The sequence below is a fragment of the Pelophylax lessonae genome (assembly GCF_965119305.1).
Source record: "Pelophylax lessonae genome assembly, chromosome: 1".
NCBI lineage: Eukaryota > Metazoa > Chordata > Amphibia > Anura > Ranidae > Pelophylax > Pelophylax lessonae.
In genome coordinates, this window is record NC_138768.1 from 410,082,025 (window position 1) to 410,105,176 (window position 23,152).

The window sequence follows — 23,152 nt, forward strand, 5'->3', positions numbered from 1 at the left end:
CACACCACGCAATGTACGTCTTCCCCGTACATTGGTAAATCTTCCTAGAAGTAGATTTCCTAGCTTTCAACAGCGTTGGAAACCCAACTCACAACTGTAAAGCAGGATGGAAGATTGGTCATTGGGACAGCAGATCCTCCCTGAGAGAAAGCTTCCAAGGAACGTCGGCGACCAGCCGCATCAGATCGGCGTACCAAGACCGGTGAGGCCAGTCGGGGGCCACTAAGATAACCATAATCTCTTCTGTCTTGATCCTGTGTAGAAGTCTTGGCAGAAGTTTGAGAGGAGGAATGGCGTAAATCAGACGATACTGACTCCACAGGCCACCAGCGCATCTGTGGCTTCCGCCAGAGGATCCTGTGACCGATCCACAAACTTTTGCACCTTACTGTTGAGCCAGGAAGCCAACAGATCCACCTCGGGGATGCCCCCCTGGAGACACAACTGATGAAACACCTCCGGATGAAGGGACCACTCCCCTTGGTCCAATGCCTGCCGACTGAGGTAATCCGCATGCCAGTTTTTCGACCCGGGAATGTGTCTGACAGAGAAGGCTGGAACTAAGCGTTCTGCCTACATTAGAATGCCGGCTACCTCCGGAGCCACCAGGACACTTCTTGTGCCCCTCTGGTGACTGACATAAGCCCATCCATGGCTTTGTCCAACTGAATACACACTGGACATCCCTGAAGACGATCCGTCCAGTTCCAAGATATTAATCAGTAGTCTGGACTCTTCCAGTGTCCAGATGCCCTGTGCAGAATATTTGCCGAGGGCGCCTCCCCAACCGGGCAGGCTGGCATCCATGATGACCACTGTCCAATACAAGGGGAGGAAAGATTTGCCCAGCCGAAGCACAAAGCCACCATATAAGGGACTTTTTTGTTCCCCAGCTCAGCCAGGTCTGATTGTCTAGAGACTGCGGATTCTTGTCCCATTTGGCCAGAATCTTCCTTGCAGGGACCTCGTATGGAACTGTGCAAACAGGACCAACTCAAAAAGGTAGACACCATTAGTTCCAGCACCCACATGCAAGTCTGAAGAGATGACCATCTGCTGGACAGTAGGAGAGGAATTAATTGCAGCCAGTAGGTATCTGGAGTTTGTCCAGAGGAAGGAGCACTCTGGCTAAGGCTGAGTCCAGAGTCACACCCAGATAGTCCAGCTTGTGGACGGAACCAAAGCAGACTTCTTAAAATTCAGAATTCAGCCAAACTCCCTGTGGCGGCCTGTCGAACCCAGCTTACCTTCAAGAGGTTGAGAAATCCCTCTCTCAACTCCTTAGGCCCCTCTTATGTGTAAGTCACCCTGTGTCTATTAGGGACACATGGTGACCAAGGAAATGATGGACAGCTACTTAATTGACACTGAGAATATGGTTTGGTTAACTTCAAATGGGACACTAATATTTATCCACCATATATCTCAAGAAATATATGAGAACGATTCCTGGCCTGTTTTATTCTGAACATGTTCCTTGAAAGAGCTGGTCACAAGGCCTCTGTTCCATGTTATAGGTCAAGCTGCCTATTGCCAATAAGGGACTGCTTCACACAGTCAGACTTATAGCAAATGCTAATATCAGCTCAACCACCTGTCTTCCCCACATTGTTGAATATGCAAATTTACTCATCTGTTATCTACTGTGGGGACGTGTTTACACTTATAAGAAGGTGTATTGTACTTCAGGAGCTCGAGAACGGCAGTCTGCTAGTTAATTGGCTCAGGTTGATTGAATCACTGTCATCTATTAGTTACTGGTGGAAAAAATGGATTTTTGTAAAATCTTACCGTAAAATCCTTTTCTCTTAAGCTCATTGACAGACACAGACCTCCTTGATTAATATCAACTCGGGTTATACTGCCCTCTACAGGAGTAGGACTAGACAGGAAAGAAAACGTTCTAGCCACACCCTAGGGGCAGTCCCAGCCAAGTGCTGCACCTCCTGGATGAAATTCCGCACCAAGGAATGAGTAGCAGAGGCTTCTGGAAGAAGATTGCTAACGCTTAAACCTGACCCTTGATAGTGCTCAAGGATAGTTTCTGCTCAACCCCCTTTTGCAGAAAAAAACAAGATTCGGGTCACCGAATAGGTACGTGGGGGAAAACTCCTACGATTCACACCACGCAATGTAAGCCTTCCATGTGCGATAATAGACTTTGCTGGAAGTCGCTTTTCTTGCTTTAATTAGAGTAGGAATAACTGAAGCTGACAATTCCTTGTCCTTCAGTATCTGGGTCTCAATGGCCAGGCCGTTAAAGCCAGCGACTGTAAAGCACGATGGAAGATCGGCCCTTGAGACCGCAGATCCTCCCTGAGAAGAAGTCTCCAAGGAGCGTCCGCGACTAGTCTTGCCCAAGTCGGCGTACCCGGCTTGACGAGGCTAGCCCGGAATTACCGGGATAACTGGAGTTCCCTCCACCTCTATCCTGCGGAGAAATCTCAGCAGTAACTGGAGAAGGGGGAAGACATACAGTAGCTGATACTTCCCCTACGGGGCGCTCAGCGCGTCTGCTGCATCCGCTAGAGGATCGCGGGCGCGAGCCCTGTTGAGCCAACCTGCCAACAGATCCATCTCCGGGGTGCCCCAATGAAGGGACAGCTGGAGAAATACTTCTGGATGAAGAGACTATTCCTCTTGATCCAGAATCTGACGGCTGAAAAAATCGCGGAGAGAACTGGAACAACTGTTCCCCCAATAGGAATGTTGGCCACTTCTATGGCCGCCAGGGCACTCTTGGTGCCCCCTGGTGATCGACATAAGTCATGACCGAGGCATAGTCCGATTGGATCCGAACCGGGCTGCCCTGGAGCTGCTCGGTCCAGTAAATCAGACAAAGTCTGATCGCTCTCAGTTCCAACACATTTATCGGTGACCTGGAATTTATCAGAAGAAATGACTTCCCCTGGCTGAGCATCGTGGACCGAAGCCACCAGACCAGAGCCTCCCTGGTCCGCTCGCTCAATCGGATCCGATTGTCCAGGGAATCGAAAATTCCGATTCCATATGAGAAGAATCTCCTCTTTGGAGAATTCGGGTATGAGACTGGGCAAACGGTAGTGCCTCTAAAGAGGCGACCATCAATCCCAGCCAGTTGACGGACAGTAATATCCGAATCATGACTGAATCTTCTGGAGTTTCTCCACATGGAAAAACACTCTTGCCAAGGATGTATCCAAAATTAGGCCCAGATAGTTCAGTCTCCTGGTGGGAACCAGGGATGATCTTTGGGAAAAGCAACGAAAACGCTGATGTCCTGCGAAGATGGGGATATGAAGATAGTCACCCTAAATGTCTATGGACGCCAGGAAATCCCCCTGATGCAGGGAGGCCACCACTGTATGGATGGACTCCATCTTTTCCAAGACCAGAATTGGAGGCACCTAGCCCTTTTTCCTGGGCATTGTGAACAGGTTCGACTAGAACTCCTCCAAGGAATGGGAACTACCACTGCTTGTTCCATCAAGCTGTCCCCCGCAAAGCATTTTAAGCGACCCGGGGATGTCGAATATTGGAAGGGAAGAATCGCACCGGTGGAAGTGATTGAAACTCGATCTTGTATCCCGACCATATGACCTTGCGAACCCCTTTATCCGGGATTCTGGAAAGCCCTGGATCCGGAAACCGGTGAAGACGTCCCCCCACCCTAGAGATGGATGAGGTCCATTCTGTCAATCCCACAGGATAACAGTGGCTTTATTTAGTCTGGAAATCGGTGAGTCCACTATTGGTGGTACCGTCCATCTTTGTAATGAGGGATTCCTCAAAATGATAGCGCCTAGCAATGCGTTTGGAAATAGCAGAGGCTCGTTTACGGACTACCCCATTTGAGCAAGGGAAACCATTCATAATTTTGGTAGGCTTGCTAGTACCAAAGAAGGAATATGAGTCTCCACTACCTCTGCCCGTGTAACCTCAAGATTTAAGGTTTCCCGGACAGACAACTGGTGCTTCCACCAACGCTTCTTGTGCTATGGCGGAGGCAGACGCGTCCTCCTCACTGTCTGAGGAGACCGTACCTGAGACAACAACCCCAGAAAAAAGGGGCTGCAATGACCAGCTCAGAATCCGTATCTGAAGTATCAGATGACCTAGGGGTAGGCGGGGGTCGCTCTTCTTGACCCCCGTCCCTGACAGGCTACCTCCACCCGGGATACCAAAGACTCCAAAACTGCTGATAATGCATCATCACAAATGGGGTACTGGAGGGTCCTGCGGCCACCCCGAGGGGATCAGGTGGGGATACATGTGTGGCAGGGTTCATGTAACAAGACACTTGCCAGCAAACACAAAAAAATTAATTGCAAGAAAAAAACATTTTTTTTTTTTTTTAACTTAGTCCCCCAGCGCAATAGCGCCCCTCAGTCTACCTGCTTGGACCCCTCAGAAAGAGAGAGAGACCCCAAGCTCACCTGATGCACAGAAGTTTCTATCAACTTGCTTCCAGCACTGTCTGTTACAGACAGGAAGTCTTTGGCTTGCTTTCCCTGGGCCAAGGAGGCGGCTCCGCCCCTTTACACGCCTTCCGGCGCCTCCCGATAGCTCCTCGAGGTGTTTGGTCACCTCAAACATGGCCGCCACCATGCTGGAGACACGAGGCTACGCCAATATGGCGGCCTCGTGCGATCTGCAAAACAATGGCGGCGGCCTGTGTAGGATAGCGGCGGCTAGCAGCGGCCTGCGGGAAGTATGTATTCGGCCTGGCGGCCTGCTGGAGTGCCTCGCCCCACAAACTTCACCCTCCGATGGTATAGGACCCTGGCGGGCCGCATGCGGTCTGTGGGCCGTCGGGAGGCTGTGCACCCGTTGGAAGTGACCGGTTGCTGGAGGAATGGCGATCTGGACTGCAGTAACTCAGGCACCTGTGTACACACTCTGACAGGTAGGATACCTTCTACTTCAATAGTAATACCCTTTTGTACTGCCACTGACTTCAGTCCCCTTACAGTCTTACAATGACTTTAGATTGTCAGCTCCCAAACCAAGCCTCCTGGTTACTATTCACAAACAATCACACTCAAATTGGGGTATCTGTGACCTGTTATAGGATAGAGGGGAGACCCATCCTACCATCCCAGAGAGGGGCCCGCGTCCACCACAAACCCGACAGGGGGAGAGGGGGAACATTCTACTCACCATACCGGAACCAGGCGGGCGCCAACTCCTGACAGAACCCCTCTCCACCGGGGTGGGGGGGCTGTCGACCAATACGGACGCCGTGACTCTGTTGGTCATTGGCGTCCAGGCGAGACGTTTAACTCGCAGGGTCAGTCCCCGTCCAGTGGGACTATGTCGCGGCCGACCCAGCGCGGAGCTATGGCCTGCACGCGCTCGTAGGCTGAACTGGGGTGACCACTGGATCTCAACATCCAGCCCGTCGCCCAGTTCCAGCTTTCTTGCTTGAAGATCTCACAGGAACACTGGAGAAAAAAAGCTGTCTAAAAAAAAATCTTTCTAAGAAAAAAATCCTGCCAGGACCGAAGAGCCTAGCAAGGCATCTAGGTCCTTACTCCTAACTAGACAGAAAAAAACTGATTTGCTGTAGCAGGAAGTGAGAGGATATACCCTCTGGGACTGCCCCTAGGGTGTGGCCAGAACGTTTTCTTTCCTGTCTAGTCCTACTCCTGTAGAGGGCAGTATAACCCGAGTTGATATTAATCAAGGAGGACTACGTCTGTCAATGAGCGACAGAGAAAGTAGAATACTGTTTGTGTTGGTTGTTCTCTAGAGATGTTAATTATATTTCTGTACACCTGACCTGGTGTGGTAATTTGATCAGGGATGTTTCCCTGTGCTCTATACATTGTGTATGAAACTGTTCAATAAAGTTGTGGTTCCAGACCTTTACAAGCTAAGTTCTATTTTTTTTAGGGCGCTGTACTTTCTGAAATCTATGTTCCGACTGGAACCCAATGGTCAAGAATGACAGGAGCTATGTCCGTCAATGAACGAAAGAGAAATATACACACAATACTATTTTGCAAGGATTTTTCATTCTCCATAGGATCCTATTCTCCTCCTCCTCTTTTCCCTTACGCTTTCTCATTGTCTCCAGGGGGAGGGGGGGCAGCAACTCACCATACCAGGAACCAGGTGTGCACCGCTCCAGACAGAATCCCTCACCATCTAAATGGGGTGCGGTCGGCCAGGAGGAACCCTGCCACTCGGGCCAAGACCCGGTCGTATGCGACCTCGTGAGGCGTTTAACTTACAGGCCAGCCCCCGTCTGGTGGGGCTATGTCGCAGCCGACCAAAAGGGGAGCTGAGGTTTGCGCACGCTCGCTGGCCAGACTGGGGTGACCACGGGATCTAAATTATCCAGCTCATCGCACAGTCCGGCAGTTGATTGTAGATCTCACAGGAAAAAAAAAAACAGGAGAAATAAATTCTATTTAAAAGAAAAAATTGCCAGGACCAGAGATAACAGCAATGAACTAGGTTCTCACTCCTGACTAGGCAGAAAAAAAACCTATAGCAGAGAGAGGGAGTATACCCCCTGGGACTGTCTGTCCATAGGCCTAGCCAGATTTTTTTCTGCCAAGTGTCCTACTCATGTAGGGGGCAGTATAACCCAACGGTTAAGATGATCAGGAGATGTGTCCGTCAATGAACGAAAGCAAAATACCATACTTACCGGGGGCATCAACAGGTGAAAATAAAGGCAGGAAAAAGCCTAAAAATAAAAATGAATTCAGCTGCCACATTTAAGAATCCGTAAGCTGCAATATAATACATTGTTGTTTTTAGGTTTAATACCACTTTAAGCAGGGGACATAAAAAGGGCAGACAGAGTGTGCCTTAACAGGGGCTCCATACTTCACATCATCCATCAAACTAGTCTAATGGAACCCAGGGCATATATGACAATTGCATTGTACTCATCAATAGAATTTCTATAAAACCAAATCTCCCAAGAAATAGCTGTATATCTATATACTATATCGAATAAGTATTAAGGCTGCTGAATCGCTGAGACTTCTGCATACCCTCCACCACGAAAGAACACTAGTGGAGAAGGACCATCCCTCCATACCGTCATCGATTTTACAATGACTTTGAGCGAAGTGGCAACTTCTTTTGGCAAAAGGTATGCGTAAGTGGCAGCAAGCGCTTGTTTTATTAATATATTTTTTTATGACACCTTCAAAGTCCCAAATGGTGCAATTGATACAATAGTATTTACTATTGGGATGTGGCGTCCAAGTATGAATAGATAAAGGGACACTGTCTTTTGATCTTATCATCTGCTCTGCCGAAATACTATAAGTGTGCAGCCTACAGCAATTTTACCATTTTGTGAAATTGTCCAGTTCCAGAATCAAAGTTAAATCTGCTGACTGAAAAGAAGGTGAAAATATTCTAAATGAAACAACTGAATAACACAGCTGTGCATTAGTAGCAGTATACCAAACCTTGTGTAAGTTAAACCAGAGTCATCTTGGCACAAAGCAAAAGTCCACTCACAATATTGCCATGCAGAAAAATCCCCAACACCGTGTTATAATGTTAGAACATGACTGGAAAGATTACCCAGTGAATGGTCATGGTAATGGTTAGTAGCTTATGAAGAATACCTGAACTAGAGTGCATATCAGTAGAATCAGTAGACTCAAGCCTTATTAAATCCCTCACGAAGACAGTGTGCTCCCCAGAGTTAGCATCGTTAGAATTATCCACGCCATGATGGCTCACCATGTCCCCATCACTCCCACGTGCAGCACTCTGGGAAGCTGAAGAGACAACACAGGTTAATAAACCATACAAATGCACACTATAGCAGGATATCTTTTAGGTGATACACTCTGTTATACTTTAAATGAACACCCACTCCCTAACACTGATTATCCGGTATTTGAAATTTTCTAGATGATGATTTTGTGCAGCATTTCTTCATACAAGTCTTGACTTAAAAAGGTGGCTGGTTCATGTAAACAGTTTTAGGACTTGCACCAATGGGCAGATGCAGAGTGATTTCAGATCCATTCAGTTGGCATTTGAGATGCTTCCGAGATCACAGTTCACTGACAGATGCATATGACTTTCCTCCTAAGCTGCATCGTGCTGCTGTCTGCATTCCCATTGACTTGTAAAGGGATAGAAGCCATTATGAAATGAAAAAAGCCCTTTTACAGAGTTTTTCCTAAACGCATCATTTTTTTGTGAATTTATTGCAAGGTTTCTACCTGAGAATCTGGCCTATAAAATTACTTCCTGTCGCAGGCTGACAACACGAGAATCCTAAATCCTAATTAGCAGCAGTCAAAGTATCTTCATTTGGCTAATAGGCTGCCAATCTGACAGACCCGATAGGCAGCCCAATGGCCAACTGAATGAGCATGCATGGCATTCTGACAATGATGACTGTAAAGAGGCTGCAGGAGATCAGTAGCACTGAAATACAACAAAGGATAGAAATAGGCAGAAAGTTTTTTTTGCAATTGTTTATGATTCATGGTGCATTTAGAAAACTAAATGTTAATTATTTAGAGTTTACATCGACCTAAGGGCCCAATCAAAACACATCGCAGTGCGCTTTAACGCACATTATGTTAGGCAGCACATTCATTTTGACACATTTTGCAGTGAGGCATGTTGTGTTTGGCAGCCCTTTAACCTCAACGAACATTCAAATCAGGCAAACTGGTGATGTCACACCATTAATATTTTAAGCCACCCTGGCTTACTGGAGAGTTGCTGGCTGTGGACACGCCCCTCGGAAGCATTTCACCCAGATTGGGCCTAATCATCTTAATCTTAATTAGGTTTGGCCACCCATACATCTCAAAAAAATAAAAAATAGGCCCTGCTCTATTTTTTATTTTAAATAGTAGATTTTACTGAGAATTTTTTAAATGAAGAGACACAAAGCAGTACGGAATGAAAGTCCATGAAGAAGGCACAGTACAGTAAACTGTAAAGCAATCCAACGTAAATTGTATAGATGGAAGACCTGGTGGCCACAGAGAAGGGCCTCTGGGAAAGATTCCTTAAAAATGGTTTTACTGATGGGAATTGGTCTACTCTGAGCAGTACAAATCTCTCCCGAATTAAATCCCCTTAACTGGAGTTTGCTCCGGTGGGTCTCCTGGTGCTGTAAGGTTGGTTGTACGGCTGGATCTCTTTAATCCCCCCCGCGCCCTTTTTCCCCCCGATTCCCATTTCCTCCCTTCTCCTTTCTGTTACTTTCACTTTCAGGTCTTTCTTTCTTTGCTGCTTCTTATATATTATCAGTGTATACCATGTAAACAGAACGCGGGGTACAGAGACTCCCTAGTACCCGGTATTCCTGGTCACCATTTCATACATATATTTGCATCCTATGTATGCAATGCCTTCTTGCTGTGCTGTCCTGACCATGGTATGTTTCATTTTAGACATGCCTATGCTAAGGTATCTATACTAACCGCATGTTCCTTAAAATAAAGTATTGGGGGAAAAAATTGTATAGATAAAGATACAATACATGGTCAGTGGAAGACCGAGAACAAGGTACTAAGTGCCTCTCAGCTCATGAATCACAAATAAGAGGAAAGTTGAAAAAGGAAGTAAAGAGAAAAAAGTAAAGAGAATAGAAGTAATGAAAAGGGGGCGAGAGGTTGACCACCACGATACTCAACTGTCAGGCATATAACATAAGATGACAAAGCTGAAAAGGACTGAAGTTTATCGGAGTCAGAGAAATCAATCCATGTAAATCAAAATTCCAAAAACATAGAATGATATTCCTGATAATAATATTAATAATAATAATAATAATACTACGGTTAAGCACAGCAACCCATTCCCTGATACTGGGCTGTCCCCCCGTGCCTTAGAAATAAGGCTCACAGCTTGCAGAGACAGGAGAAATCGGTGTAGAGCCTTTTTGGCGACCACTGCTGACTCAGGTAGGCAGATTGTAAGGAACCCTCTGGGGTCCCAGGGCAAGCAATTCCAGTAATTTGAAAATAGTACCCCAATATAATCTGATAGGAGGGCCACCAGCCTCGCTTTCTTTTTACTACTTTTTTTTTTTTTTAACACAGCACACTGCAACACTGTAGTTAGAGTAGCCTGTGAATTGTTGTGCACCGTCCTATAAGTGTGCTTAGGGTACATTGAACTGTAATGAAAAGCAATGTACACCACACATACACAATGGTAAAGAGAAAAGGATTGCTACTACTCCCGACTAGCCTAGGTGAATAAACTATAAGGAGCGACCTCAGCCTACATGTCTCCACCACACCACACACTTGATGCATTTTATCCCCCCACTAGGACTTAGTCATAAAGGGCCTATGGCTAGGCTCCGATGGGCGGGGTGAAATGCACCAGGGTGTATGGTGGAGACATGTAGGTTGAGGACGCTCCTTATTTATTCACCTAGGCTCATTGGAGTAGTGGAGATCCTTTCCTCTTTACACTTACAAGCCCTCTTAAATGATATCAGGACAAGTATGCACCGCATGTTCTGGGATACAGGGATATGCTTTCACCTCTTCTATGATTGGCACCAAAAGCAATATAACGCATACGCAATTCATTTTTGTTTTACAATAACATGCAGTATATATCACATGGTATGACACGCTGTAATGCAAATGAGCCTTTAAGGTCAATCTGAGATCAGTTAGCACTTTTGCTATTATTTCTCTATACAATTCAATGTGAGAGCATGGCAAAGCATGACAAACATCTTATGCACCCAATCTGCAAATACTCTTAGGCTAACCACACGTACTATACAGTGCAATCGGATTATACATTCTCCTTTAGATCTACCATCAACTCTATAGTACAAGGGCCTGCCAAACTAAATACCGATTCATTTGATAGCCTAGGTATGTCCTAATACACTGCCTGGCCAAAAAAAAAACACACTAATGATTAGTTGGCTTTGATCATGGCACGCATTCGCTGCGGCATTGTTTTGATAAGCTTCTACAATGTCACAAGATTTCAGTCCAGTGTTGCATTAATTTTTCACCAAGATCTTGTATTGATGATGGGAGAGTCGGACCACTGCGCAAAGCCTTCTCCAACACATCCCAAAGATTCTCAACGGGGTTAAGTTCTGGACTCTGTGGTGGTCAATCCTTGTGTGAAAATGAGGTCTCATACTCCCTGAACCACTCTTTCACAATTTGAGCCCAATGAATACTGGCATTGTCATCTTGGAATATGCAAGTGCCATCAGGGAAGATAAAATTTATTGATGGAATAACCTAATCATTCAGTATATTCAGATAGTCAGCTGACCTAATTAGTTGGGCTCATTCAGTAACAATCCAATAGGATCGTTACTGCATGCTTAGTTTAGTTAGTTGCTTAGTTTATTCCAGGCGGCAACTTTGTTTTTGGCCAGGCTGTGTATATAATTTTGGTAAACTTAAAGGAGATTGGTACAGAGACTGCACAAGTTTTTTTCTAGGTGAAAAGGGGTGCTATCAAATATATAGTGGGTAGTTCAGCAAATCTAGCAGTATCTGAAAGATACACTAAGATAAACTTGGAAAGGAAGGAAAACTTTACATGATTGAAAGTTATTTGACTTGCACCAGTGAAAATAGGAAGCAATCCATTAAAATTTAAAGAAAATTTTTTCCTAAATATTTAACTCCCCAGGGGACCAAGTGCATATAGCAATTGCTCTCATTCTGATCAGTGGCCTAGTTTTCCCCTGGATGTAGCTCCTTCCCCTTTTGAAGTCTAAATCATGGGCGTACAGTGAGGGAGTAGGTACAAACAACATAGAGCCCTGTGTCCCCCTTTTTAAGCTGAGTGATCTGTCACCAAAATGAATGGACAATCAGTGCTGCTTGTTCATTCATAATAGTAGAGATCATACAGCCCTGCCTGATGATGTGATCGTCTTCACAGAGCACTGCATCAGCGTTTGAGCTTTCACTATTTATAAATGAGTGATCAGCAGTGTCGGGCCAGTTACATGTATGACACAGCACGACATTGCTGATCGCACATTCATAAAACAGACAGCTCACACAGCACTGTGCTGTCTGTCAGTCGGGCTGTATATGTGCAAAACCACCCTGATACACAAAGAGCATTGACAGCTGTGAGAGAATTGCAATGCTGGTCTCCAAAGTAGCCTGCTGGCAGACACATAATGGCTGTCAATCACAAATCGATCTCCTTCCTAGCAGTACTATCAGACAGGATGGGGGGGGGGGGGGGGGACCTATTCAACTACCCTGTTAAGAAAAGTCATCAAATTCTGCTAGTGCAACACTTAAAAATGAAATAAACCTTTATTATTTTCCAGGATTATAACTGTGGAGGATTTTGTAATGCAATTTCATCCAGAAATGTTTTGTTATATCATACAGCAGCCCTCCAGAGTATTCTCTCACGTTCATTGCTGCTAAGTACTTGGAAAATTATTCAACCTTTATTGTTTTGGGTGAGGCACATTCCAGAATATTTTTCCTTCGGCTCGCTTATCAATGTCTATAAACAAAATGTTACATCCCGCATAGATTTAAAATGGAAACTATTTTTAAGTTAGAAATTTTATACATGGACTTTAAATTGTAAAAATATTCTGTCATAAGACGTAACAGATATGCACATTCAGGATTCCAGTGCCTCTTAAGAACTACTGTAACAGCTTCAAAGACATTGGAACACAATTTCTTATTTAGGATGAATCCTCATTCAAATTTACTTTAAAAAAAAAAAACTCTTGACAATATTTGCTTGGTTAGTGTTGCAGCATACCTGTACATTATGCAGCATTTCTGAAAAGGCCTTGCTACTGTAATCAAAATTAAAAATGTACAAAGTACACACTCAAATTACTGGAATATTAACATTGTGTATATCATATGTATCATTATTTTACCAGGTACGGAGGATGACTTAGATCCCGCCTTTGCCTTTTTCACAGGGTTGCGAAACTGGGATAATCCAAATATCACATTTCGGACTTTTGTCCACAAAAAATTCCCACTACGGTTACTGCTTGGCCATGGGCTCACAAGGACAACCTGAATTAAAGTAAAAAAGAAAAGTACCTATTAAAACAGCATCCAGGGGTTCAATACAATACTGCACGCAAAAAAGAACTAAAGCCACAACTTTTTTTTTCCATTTCGGATAGTACAAATGAAGGTAATAACTCCTGCCAGTTTTGCATCTGTCTACCAGTGAGAAAGATTTTTCTTCACATCCTGTCTTAGAGCAACATCAGGAAATGAGTGGAAATTCCTTCAAAATAAAGGAAAATGTTCCCATTTAAATATTTTCCCTCTATTCCTGCTGTGGTAACAATTCAAAATTTGGGATTTTCTTTCACTTTTGATAATGGTCACTAAGGCAAATGCAGAGGGTGAATCTCCCCAATGGAGATAACACAAAGCAATAAAAATCAGGAAGATATACATGTAAAGTCTTTGTTTTGGAGTGGGGGAAGATTGGAACCCTTGTCATTTTTTTAGCCAGACAAAAAGGAAAATCGGATTTTTGTAAGATCTTACCGTAAAATCCTTTTCTCTTAAGCTCATTGACAGACGTAGTCTTCTTGATTCTCAAGAGCTGGGTTATGTTGTCTCCGCAGGAGTAGGACTAGGCAGAAAGACAAAACGTTCTGGCTCCACCTTAGGGGCAGTCCCTGAGGGTATATCCTCCCTCTCTCTGCTACAGGGAATCAGTTCTGTTCTAAAGCAGTAACAGAGAATTTAACCCAACCCAACTCAATGATAGAGGGGCGGGTACTACGTCTGTCAATGAGCTTAAGAGAAAAGGATTTTACAGGTAAGATCTTACAAAAATCCAATTTTCTCTATCGCTCATTGACAGACGTAGTCTTCTCGATTCTCAAGAGCTGGGACATCCAGAAGCAGTGCCACAAATGAGGGGTGGGATTGACAAAATCAAAATCCAATCTAGAAGGCCCAACCGGTGCCAAACTAGAAGTTTTAAAGGCTCATTATAAACAAAGAATGAGACTCAAAAGAAAAATTTCCAACGGAAAAAAACCCTCGAGGCAGACCACTGGTCTCCTCAAATGGCGGCCTGCAAAACCTTGCGGCCAAACACGGCATCAGATGATGCCATTACATCAACTTTATAATGTTTTGTAAAGGTATGCACCGACGACCAGGTAGCCGCCTTGCACACCTGGACCACTGACGCCTGATGGCGAAAGGCCCATGACGCACTAAGCGCCCGAGTGGAGTGCGCCTTAACAGGGAACGGGGGCTCCCAACCCTTAATAGAATAAGCCTGTACCACCGTCTGTCTGATCCATTTGGAAATGGTCGCGGCAGATGCAGGCAACCCCTTTTTGGGTCCATCCGGGATCACAAAAAGTGAATCCATCTTGCGAAACGAGTCTGTCGTTTTTAAGTATACCCTGATCGCCCGGACCACATCCAAGGAGTGTAAAGCAAACTCCCGAGGATGACTGGGCTTAGGACACAGGGAAGGTAATACAATTTCTTCATTCAGATGAAATTCTGAAACCACTTTTGGTAGGAAGGATGGATTCGGCCGAAGAACCACCTTATCTCTATGAACCACCAGATATGGGGAACGACAAGATAATGCGGCCAGTTCTGACACCCTGCGTGCAGAAGTAATAGCCACCAAGAAGGCCACCTTCTGGGACAACGTAGGTAGAGGAATCTCCCTAATATCTTCAAAGGGAGGTTTCTGAAGAACCGACAATACTAAATTAAGATCCCAGGGTGGTAACGGCGCGCGCACTGGCGGAGCCAGATGTCGCACCCCCTGGATGAAATTCCGCACCAAGGAATGAGTAGCCAAAGGCTTCTGAAAGAAGATAGCTAATGCTGAGACCTGACCCTTGATAGTACTCAAGGCCAGTTTCTGCTCAACCCCTTGTTGCAGAAAAGCTAATATTCGACTAACCGAATAAGACCGTGGACGGAACCCCAGAGGTTCACACCATGCAATGTAGGACTTCCATGTGCGATGATAAATCTTTCTGGAAGTCGCTTTCCTTGCTTCAACTAGAGTAGGAATAACTGAAGCTGACAAACCTTTGTCCTTCAGCACCTGGGTCTCAATAGCCAGGCCGTTAAAGCCAGCGATCGTAAAGCAGGATGGAAGATCGGTCCCTGAGACAGTAGGTCCTCCCTGAGAGGAAGTCTCCACGGGACGTCCGCCACCAGTCTGACCACGTCGGCGTACCAAGCTCGACGAGGCCAGTCCGGAGCTACCAGAATTACTGGAATTACTTCCTCCTCTATCCTGCGAAGAAGTCTTGGCAGTAACCCGAGATGAGGGAAGGCATACATTAGCTGGTATTGCCCCCACGGGGCGATCAGTGCGTCTGCGGTCTCTGCTAGAGGATCGCGGGAGCGAGCCACGAATCTCTGTACTTTCCTGTTGAATCGTGATGCCAACAGATCCACATCCGGGGTGCCCCACCGTAGCCACAACTGGTGGAAAACTGATTCCCTGTAGCAGAGAGAGGGAGGATATACCCTCAGGGACTGCCCCTAAGGTGGAGCCAGAACGTTTTGTCTTTCTGCCTAGTCCTACTCCTGCGGAGACAACATAACCCAGCTCTTGAGAATCAAGAAGACTGCGTCTGTCAATGAGCGATAGAGAAAAAGGTAAATCCCCAACCGTATAGCCCAGTATTCCAGAGCCTCCCAAGAGCTACAGTAACAGCTTCAAGGACATTTAAACACAATTTTGATCTGTGTGTAGCCATCCCTGCTCAATCAACCTTTGTCAATGTGACATGCTGGATAACCACTTCAGTCGCTGATCAGTGTGTTCTGAAAGCAGTGGGTCATGCTGTCACAGTGTCCTGGCATGAAGCATCTTCCATCCACCTCATTTGTGTGGATGGGGAAATCTTTTATAAGCCCCCCCCCCCCTGGCTGAATGAGGACAACAAAAACAGTCTATGGCCCAGTACACTCAGAGAGTAAGTGTCCAATCACCTGAAGGTAATAGCCTATAACCTGGAGTTCTATAATTATTTCAGCCTGTGCCATGTACTGTACCAGTTAGGATAAAACATTTTTTTCTTTAGTGGAGGAAGGCTAGAAGTCATGTCAGATTTTATTGAGGTTAGCATTCCTGTTGCAGATTTTCCTTCACTTTGCGACTGAAAGGACAGGAAGCGAGGGGGGAGCTCTCTAAAGAGGTACCAGACAGTAAAAACCTGACAGGGGTTTCAATCCTGCCTGACTCTAAACTAGAAAAAATTAAAAAAAAAAAAAAAAAATTGACAGTATTTTGTTGAAGGCATAAGAAGCACTTCTAGTGGTTACTAAACACGGTCTTTCTAATTGGGTTCAACATATATGAACTGCACAAGTTTACGATCACCAAAAATTGTGCCAAACGGCAAAAAAAAAAAAAAAAAGGAATAAAAAAGGTCCATTTAACTTTTCCCATCATCTTCAGGGTTTGGTGAAAAGGATGTATGGTCTATTAAACAGCAGTTTAACAAATAGGATTAAATGCCACTATAAAAAGTGCACAATAGACATGCACCAGTGTGGATGCCTCTTTACTTATAAAACACAGTGCAATATATTATTCCCTTCTGCCCAGCATTAAGCTGCATTTATACTTTAACATTTTGTACAGTACATATAAAATACCCGGATAGCTGCATCTGTGGTAATATAAACAATTAAAAACGTAAATCACAGCTACAATAAACCCACACACGAAACAAAGGTGTCTATGTAGCCTTATAATATATACTGTAGAACACAGATCTGATTGCCATGGCCAGACCAAATAGCTGCTTTGACAGTGTCTCCCTGCTGTCATTCATACAGAGTTAAGGAAGGGAAAAAAAAAAATAAGAGGATGTTAAACTACAAGATCAGATATTTACACTATTTACCAAGGTTTTCTTAAATGTTATAACTCTTAGCCTAGCCATACATTATACAATTTTCTTGATCAATTTTCCTTTAGATTTACCAAAACCATAATATGAGGTCAAACCTAAACACTTTCAATTTGTATGGAATCAGGTAGGCCCTTGCACTACATAGTTGAAGGTAAAGCTAAAGGAAATTGAACAAGAAATTGTATAATGTATGGCCAGCTTTAGGCCTCTTGCGCAATGCAGCTTGAAAAAGCTCACTACAGCGTTTTTTTTTTTTTTTTTTACTGAGCTAAAATATAGCTCATTATTTACAATGTGCCTGTACACACAGGCACGTAAACAAGTGCCAAGTATTCCTCAGTTAAAAAAAGGAAAATCTGCGTTCCCAGACAGTATTTTGCACCGATGCACGCAAATACGCACATATGGGCACAAATACACCCATAGAAGCATTGATATGAATGAATTTTCCCTAGAAAGGGATTGTGCACACAAATGTGCGAACACACATATATACGTGCAAATACGCACATAAATACGCACAAAACAAACACCTAAAATTACGTCCAAAAAAGCAAAAGCTCAAACATCAGTAATGTGTGCAAGAGGCCTTAGGATTCTTACAACAAAATACAAAATGTATTTTGGACAAAACACTTTAATTTGCAAATCTGCAAGAGTAAACAAAGCATCTTAAATGGTACTTCCCTGACAGTAATAAACTACGTGGATTCAGTGAAGTAGGCTCTGAGCTGCTTCACCATGAGCACATTAGTCACAGAAAGATTATAAGCAACACTCCAAACCCTAAATCTAAAAGCAGTCATGGTCATTTAAAAGCAAGATATAGACAGGCTATTGTGTAAAAGCGAAGTAATGGAAGTGGTCGAGATTTGTCAGCAGGTTAAGACTGAAAGGGCATGAGAAATAAAAATATAAAAAAAATGCAATATTCTGTGTCGACAAAACCAAATCCCTTAGGCATATAAGGCACACCTTGTTGTAGTAACCATATGTTATTGCATTAGGCTGTATTCCAGCATTCTTCATTTCAACGAAGACTTTTACTGCCAAAGCAGGGTTCTCCCAAATGCCACACAGCTGCATTACCACTCTGTAACAAACCTACAAAGAAAGAAAATTAGCATAAAAATGTAAAAGGAAAACTTTAAATAGTATTTTCATTAGTAACAAAGTACCAGTAAATGCCTTCATAAGTAAATATGAAAATGAACAAAGCATATCACTCTATAGTGTGTACTTATTTAGGAGCACTAAGTGTAATTTCTGTCTGCTGCTTCATTCCTCTATCAGCAAGGATCATTTTGACAACTTTTCCTGACGCCAAGAGAAAAATGGTGACAGGGGGAAGGACATCCAGATGATTGACTGCCTCAGCTCTGTTCGTGTGTGCTGTGTGAAGGAGGTGTGTCTTTTCCCTTCAATCAGCTGTCAGAGCTCTCCTCACTGAGATCTTCAGAATGTAAGTTCAACTCTCAGCCCCCTTTTTTCTGAACTTTGAGACCAGCTTTAAAATTCATCACTTTGAACGGATGTAGAGAAGACTGCAGATAGACAGGTACAACTTATTTAAGAGGGTTTCATCTCCGTATATAACCCGAGGCCAGTCACTTTACTTGATATATGTAAGGGCTTACAACCACTCTAAAGCTGAAATCTGGACAAAAACATATACAGGGGAATTCATAAATCACTCTTTAGAATTCCATCATGTTTCCACACAACACATTGGGTGGAAACAGGTACATGAATTTATGGCAAGCACTGCGTGCGGAGGTGCAATAAGGCCAGTGTGTACATATACCCTGATCTCTGTGCAGCTGAGTTCCCTTCACGCTGCTACAGTCGTCACACATACAGGGCAGCAGTGGATGGGTTTTGTAGCTGGGTGGGCGGAACAGGATAGGGATTTAGAGACACCAGTATAGCAGACAGCGGTCAGATTCCTGGCCAGGCAGGCTACTGCAAGCTGTCAATAACAAGGAGAGCAGACCTGATGGGAAACGAGTTCCCTCAAGTTCCCCATCAGGTTCAAACTACTGCCAGCATCACTGGTTGCTAAGAGGCTGTTGGCTGTGAGGCTGACGTGTCCTTACCAACAAGTGACAGGTGTGGGAAGGATAAGGATACCAGTGGCAAATATGCTCTCTGCTAAATAGCATACAGAGATAGACACTCTGTTGGTCTCTGTACATCAACTTACAGCTGGTCTTAATAATCTCAAGTTTTGTTATCTTTGAACTGGAGGAAATCTTTTAGTTTCGTGGAGTAATAGCACCACTTTGTAATATGAACTAGCTAAATCTGCCGTACATTTCAATAAAGCTACTGAAACTGGCCGCAGAACTTTTTGAATCTGGCCCAGGACCTTTAAAAGAGCCATACAGCCAGAAAAGTGGTGATAGGTTTTACTGATGTCCCCTGACAATGTCTTTAATGCAAGAGATATACTGTTATATAAACGTTATTGATCTATGCAGTAATCCAGTATGAAAAAAAAAAAACTCCTGCCCTTTGCCTGTGCAGGAATTTTCTTTAAAGACCAGTTACTGCTGCTCTCATCTTGTTTAGGATAGTGAATCTTGTATCCGATTCCTCTAGTTTTCTACAGGCAGCCTGTATAGGGAGACCTTCTGAATCCTACCCTCAGCTCTGCTTATGCTATGTGCAGCAAAGGGAAGTGACCAATATTTACAAGGTAATATCTGGGTTTTTAAAGGCATTTGGAGGCACACAAAGAGGGTTTTATATCCTTTGTGGCTATTGAGGAAATTATTTAAATGAAAATTTCTATGCCTGCCTGAAGTTGAGCTTTTAAATAAGCTGGACTGGATATGTAACAAATTGATTCAAAAACAGTTTGCATTTTACTTACTTCATCCAATGGCTCCACTTCAGTTTTTCTCATTTTGACTAATGCTTCATAGGATTTCTGAAGTGCTCTGGACTTGGACTGGGACACCTTCATATAAACAGGCAAACAGATGAACCACAAACTAAAACAGTGGCTAAACAAGCACTTGGGCCAGTTACTGGGATTGGTGTAATATTTCCTGGCCAACTTATGAGCTGCTTTAACTTCCTGCAACAAAAAACAGTTAAATCTTGTTATGTTCACTGATGGTTATCTATACAGGACATACAGTATAAAGGAGAAAGACAGAGCTTATGTAATGTTGTATAAAACCTACTTACTCCACTGCCCAGCTGAGGCCCTGTCATATCACAGCAGCACTGTTTTTTAATTTTTTTATTTCTTTTAAATGTGCTATGTTTAGCATGGGCACATCTACTTCACAGGCAGAAATAATACACACTGCTTGGCTTAATGCAGCCTGGGGTAGTGGGGGGGGCATCATTTGCACGTAAAGTCCATATTACATTAGAGAGCAGAGCAAAGAATGCCAAATACCAAGATTGTTTGTGCAGTTAGGCAGGCCGCCATAGATTATGCGATTTTCTTTCCTGCAACCACGGGTTGCAGGAAAAAAAAAAATGGATTTTTGTAAGATCTTACTGTAAAATCCTTTTCTCTAAGCTCATTGACAGACGTAGTCTTCTTGATTCTCAAGAGCTGGGTTATGTTGTCTCCGCAGGAGTAGGACTAGGCAGAAAGACAAAACGTTCTGGCTCCACCTTAGGGGCAGTCCCTGAGGGTATATCCTCCCTCTCTCTGCTACAGGGAATCAGTTCTGTTCTAAAGCAGTAACAGAGAATTTAACCCAACCCAACTCAATGATAGAGGGGCGGGTACTACGTCTGTCAATGAGCTTAAGAGAAAAGGATTTTACAGTAAGATCTTACAAAAATCCATTTTTCTCTATCGCTCATTGACAGACGTAGTCTTCTTGATTCTCAAGAGCTGGGACATCCAGAAGCAGTGCCACAAATGAGGGGTGGGATTGACAGAAATCAAAATCCAATCTAGAAGGCCCAACCGGAGCCAACCAGAAGTATCAAAGGACTCATCGAGTAAACAGATGAGACCTACCCCACAAATCCTCGAGGTAGACCAACAGTCTCCTCAGACAGTGGCCTGCAGGAACCTTGCGGCCAGAAGAGGCATCTGACGATGCCATCACATGAACCTTATACAATATTGTAAAGGTATGAACCAACGACTAAACAGTCGCCTTGAAAACCTGAACCACTGACGCCTGATGGCGGAAGGTCCAGGAAACTCTAAGCGCCCGAGTAGAATGCGCCTAAAAAGGGAACGGGGGATCCCGACCCTTAGATAAAATAAGCCTATACCACCGTCTGTCTGATCCATCTAAAGATGGTCGCAGCAGAACAGGCAACCCCTACTTAGGGCCATCCGTGATCACAAACAGTGAATCCGTCTTACAAATTGAATCCGTAGTATTAAAATATATCCTGACCGCCCGAACTACATCCAAGGAATGCAACGCAATTCTCGAGGATGATTGGGCTAAGGACATAGGAAGGACAATACACTGTCCTCATTCAATGAAACTTTGAAACCACCTTAGGAAGGAAGGATGGATTTGGATGAAGAACAACCTTATCCCTATGAACCACCAGATCTGGGGAACAACAGGATAATGCAGCCAGTTCTGACACCCTGCGTGCAGAAGTGATAGCCACCAAGAAGACCACCTTTTGGATAAAGTAAGCAAGGGAATCTCCCTGATATTTTCAAAGGGAGGTGTCTGAAGAACCGACAGCACCAAATTAAGATCCCAGGATGGTAACGGCGCGTGCACTGGCAGAGCCAGGTGTCGCACCCCCTGGATGAAATTCCGCACAAAGGAATGAGTAGACAAAGGCTTCTGAAAGAAGATAGCAAATGCTGAAACCAGACCCTTGATAACACTCAAGGCCAGCTTCTGCTCAACTCCCTGTTGCAGAAAAGCCAATATTCGGACTACCGAATAAAGATGTAGATGGAACCCAAGGGATTCACACCACACAATATAAGACTTCTATGTACGATGATAATCTTTCTGGAAGTCGCTTTCCTTGTTTTAACTAGAGTAGGAATAACTGAAGCTGACAATCCCTTGTCCTTCAGCACCTGGGTCTCAATAACCAGGCCGTTTAAAACCAGCGATCGTAAAGCAGGATGGAAGATCGGTCCCTGAGACAATAGATCCTCCCTGAGAGGAAGTCTCCACGGGACGTCCGCCACCAGTCTGACCAAGTCGGCGTATCAAGCTCGACAAGGCCAGTCCGGAGCTGCCAGGATTACTGGAATTCCTTCCTCCTCTATCCTGCGAAGAAGTCTTGGCAGTAACCCAAGAGGAGGGAAGGCATACATTAGCTGGTATTGCCCCCACGGGGTGACCAGTGCGTCTGCGGTCTCTGCTAGAGGATCGCGGGAGCGAGCCACGAATCTCTGTACTTTTCTGTTGAATCGTGATGCCAACAGATCCACATCCGGGGTGCCCCAACGTAGGCACAACTGGTGGAAAACTTCTGGATGGAGGGACCATTCCCCCTGATCCGGAGTCTGACGGCTGAGATAATCTGCCCGCCAATTTTCCACCCCCGGAATGAACACCGCAGAGATAGCTGGAACAAATCGTTCCGCCCAGCGAAGAATGCAAGCCACTTCTTTGGCCGCTCGGACACTCTTGGTGCCCCCCTGGTGATTGACATAAGCCACGGCCGTGGCGTTGTCCAACTGGATCCGAACCGGGCTGCCCTGGAACTGCTCGGTCCAGTGAATCAGACAAAGTCTGATCGCTCTCAGTTCCAATACCTTTATCGGCAACCTGGATTCTTCCGGGGACAAAAGTCCCTGGACAGATAACTGACCGAGAATTCCTCCCCATCCGGATAGACTGGCATCCGTGGTCACTATCGTCCAATATATTGGCAGAAATGACTTTCCCTGGCTGAGCATCGGAGACCGAAGCCACCAGACCAGAGACTCTCTGGTCTGTTTGCTCAATCGGATCTGATTGTCCAGGGATTCCGGATTCCGATTCCATCTGAGAAGAATCTCTTGCTGAAGAATTCGGGTATGGGACTGGGCAAATGGGACTGCTTCGAAGGAAGCCACCATCAACCCCAGAACCCTCATGCAAGTCCGAAGGGAAGACCAGCTGTTGGATAGTAACAACTGGACTGCTGATTGAATCTTTCGGAGTTTCCCTACCGGAAGAAAAACTCTTGTCCTGACTGTGTCTAGAATTAGACCCAGATATTCGAGCCTCTGGGTGGGAACCAGAAATGACTTTTGCTGGTTCACCAGCCACCCGAATTCCTGTAAAGAAATCATAGTAATTTCTATGTTTTGTAGCAAGGTCTGAGGAGACTCTGCATGAAGCAGAA

The 23,152-nt window shown here is 44.6% G+C and overlaps 1 protein-coding gene across 1 annotated transcript in view; it reads right to left on the reverse strand.

Annotated features, from left to right (window-relative positions):
- DENND4C (DENN domain containing 4C) overlaps positions 1-23,152 on the reverse strand; it is a 274,603-nt gene that overhangs the window by 109,572 nt on the left and 141,879 nt on the right. Inside the window, exons 17-20 of the mRNA XM_082257942.1 lie at positions 19,728-19,934; positions 17,828-17,956; positions 12,848-12,992; positions 7,578-7,733 (exon numbers count right to left, since the gene is read on the reverse strand). Coding sequence (XP_082114068.1) covers positions 7,578-7,733; positions 12,848-12,992; positions 17,828-17,956; positions 19,728-19,934 — 637 coding nt within the window. The remainder of the gene's footprint in view (positions 1-7,577; positions 7,734-12,847; positions 12,993-17,827; positions 17,957-19,727; positions 19,935-23,152) is intronic.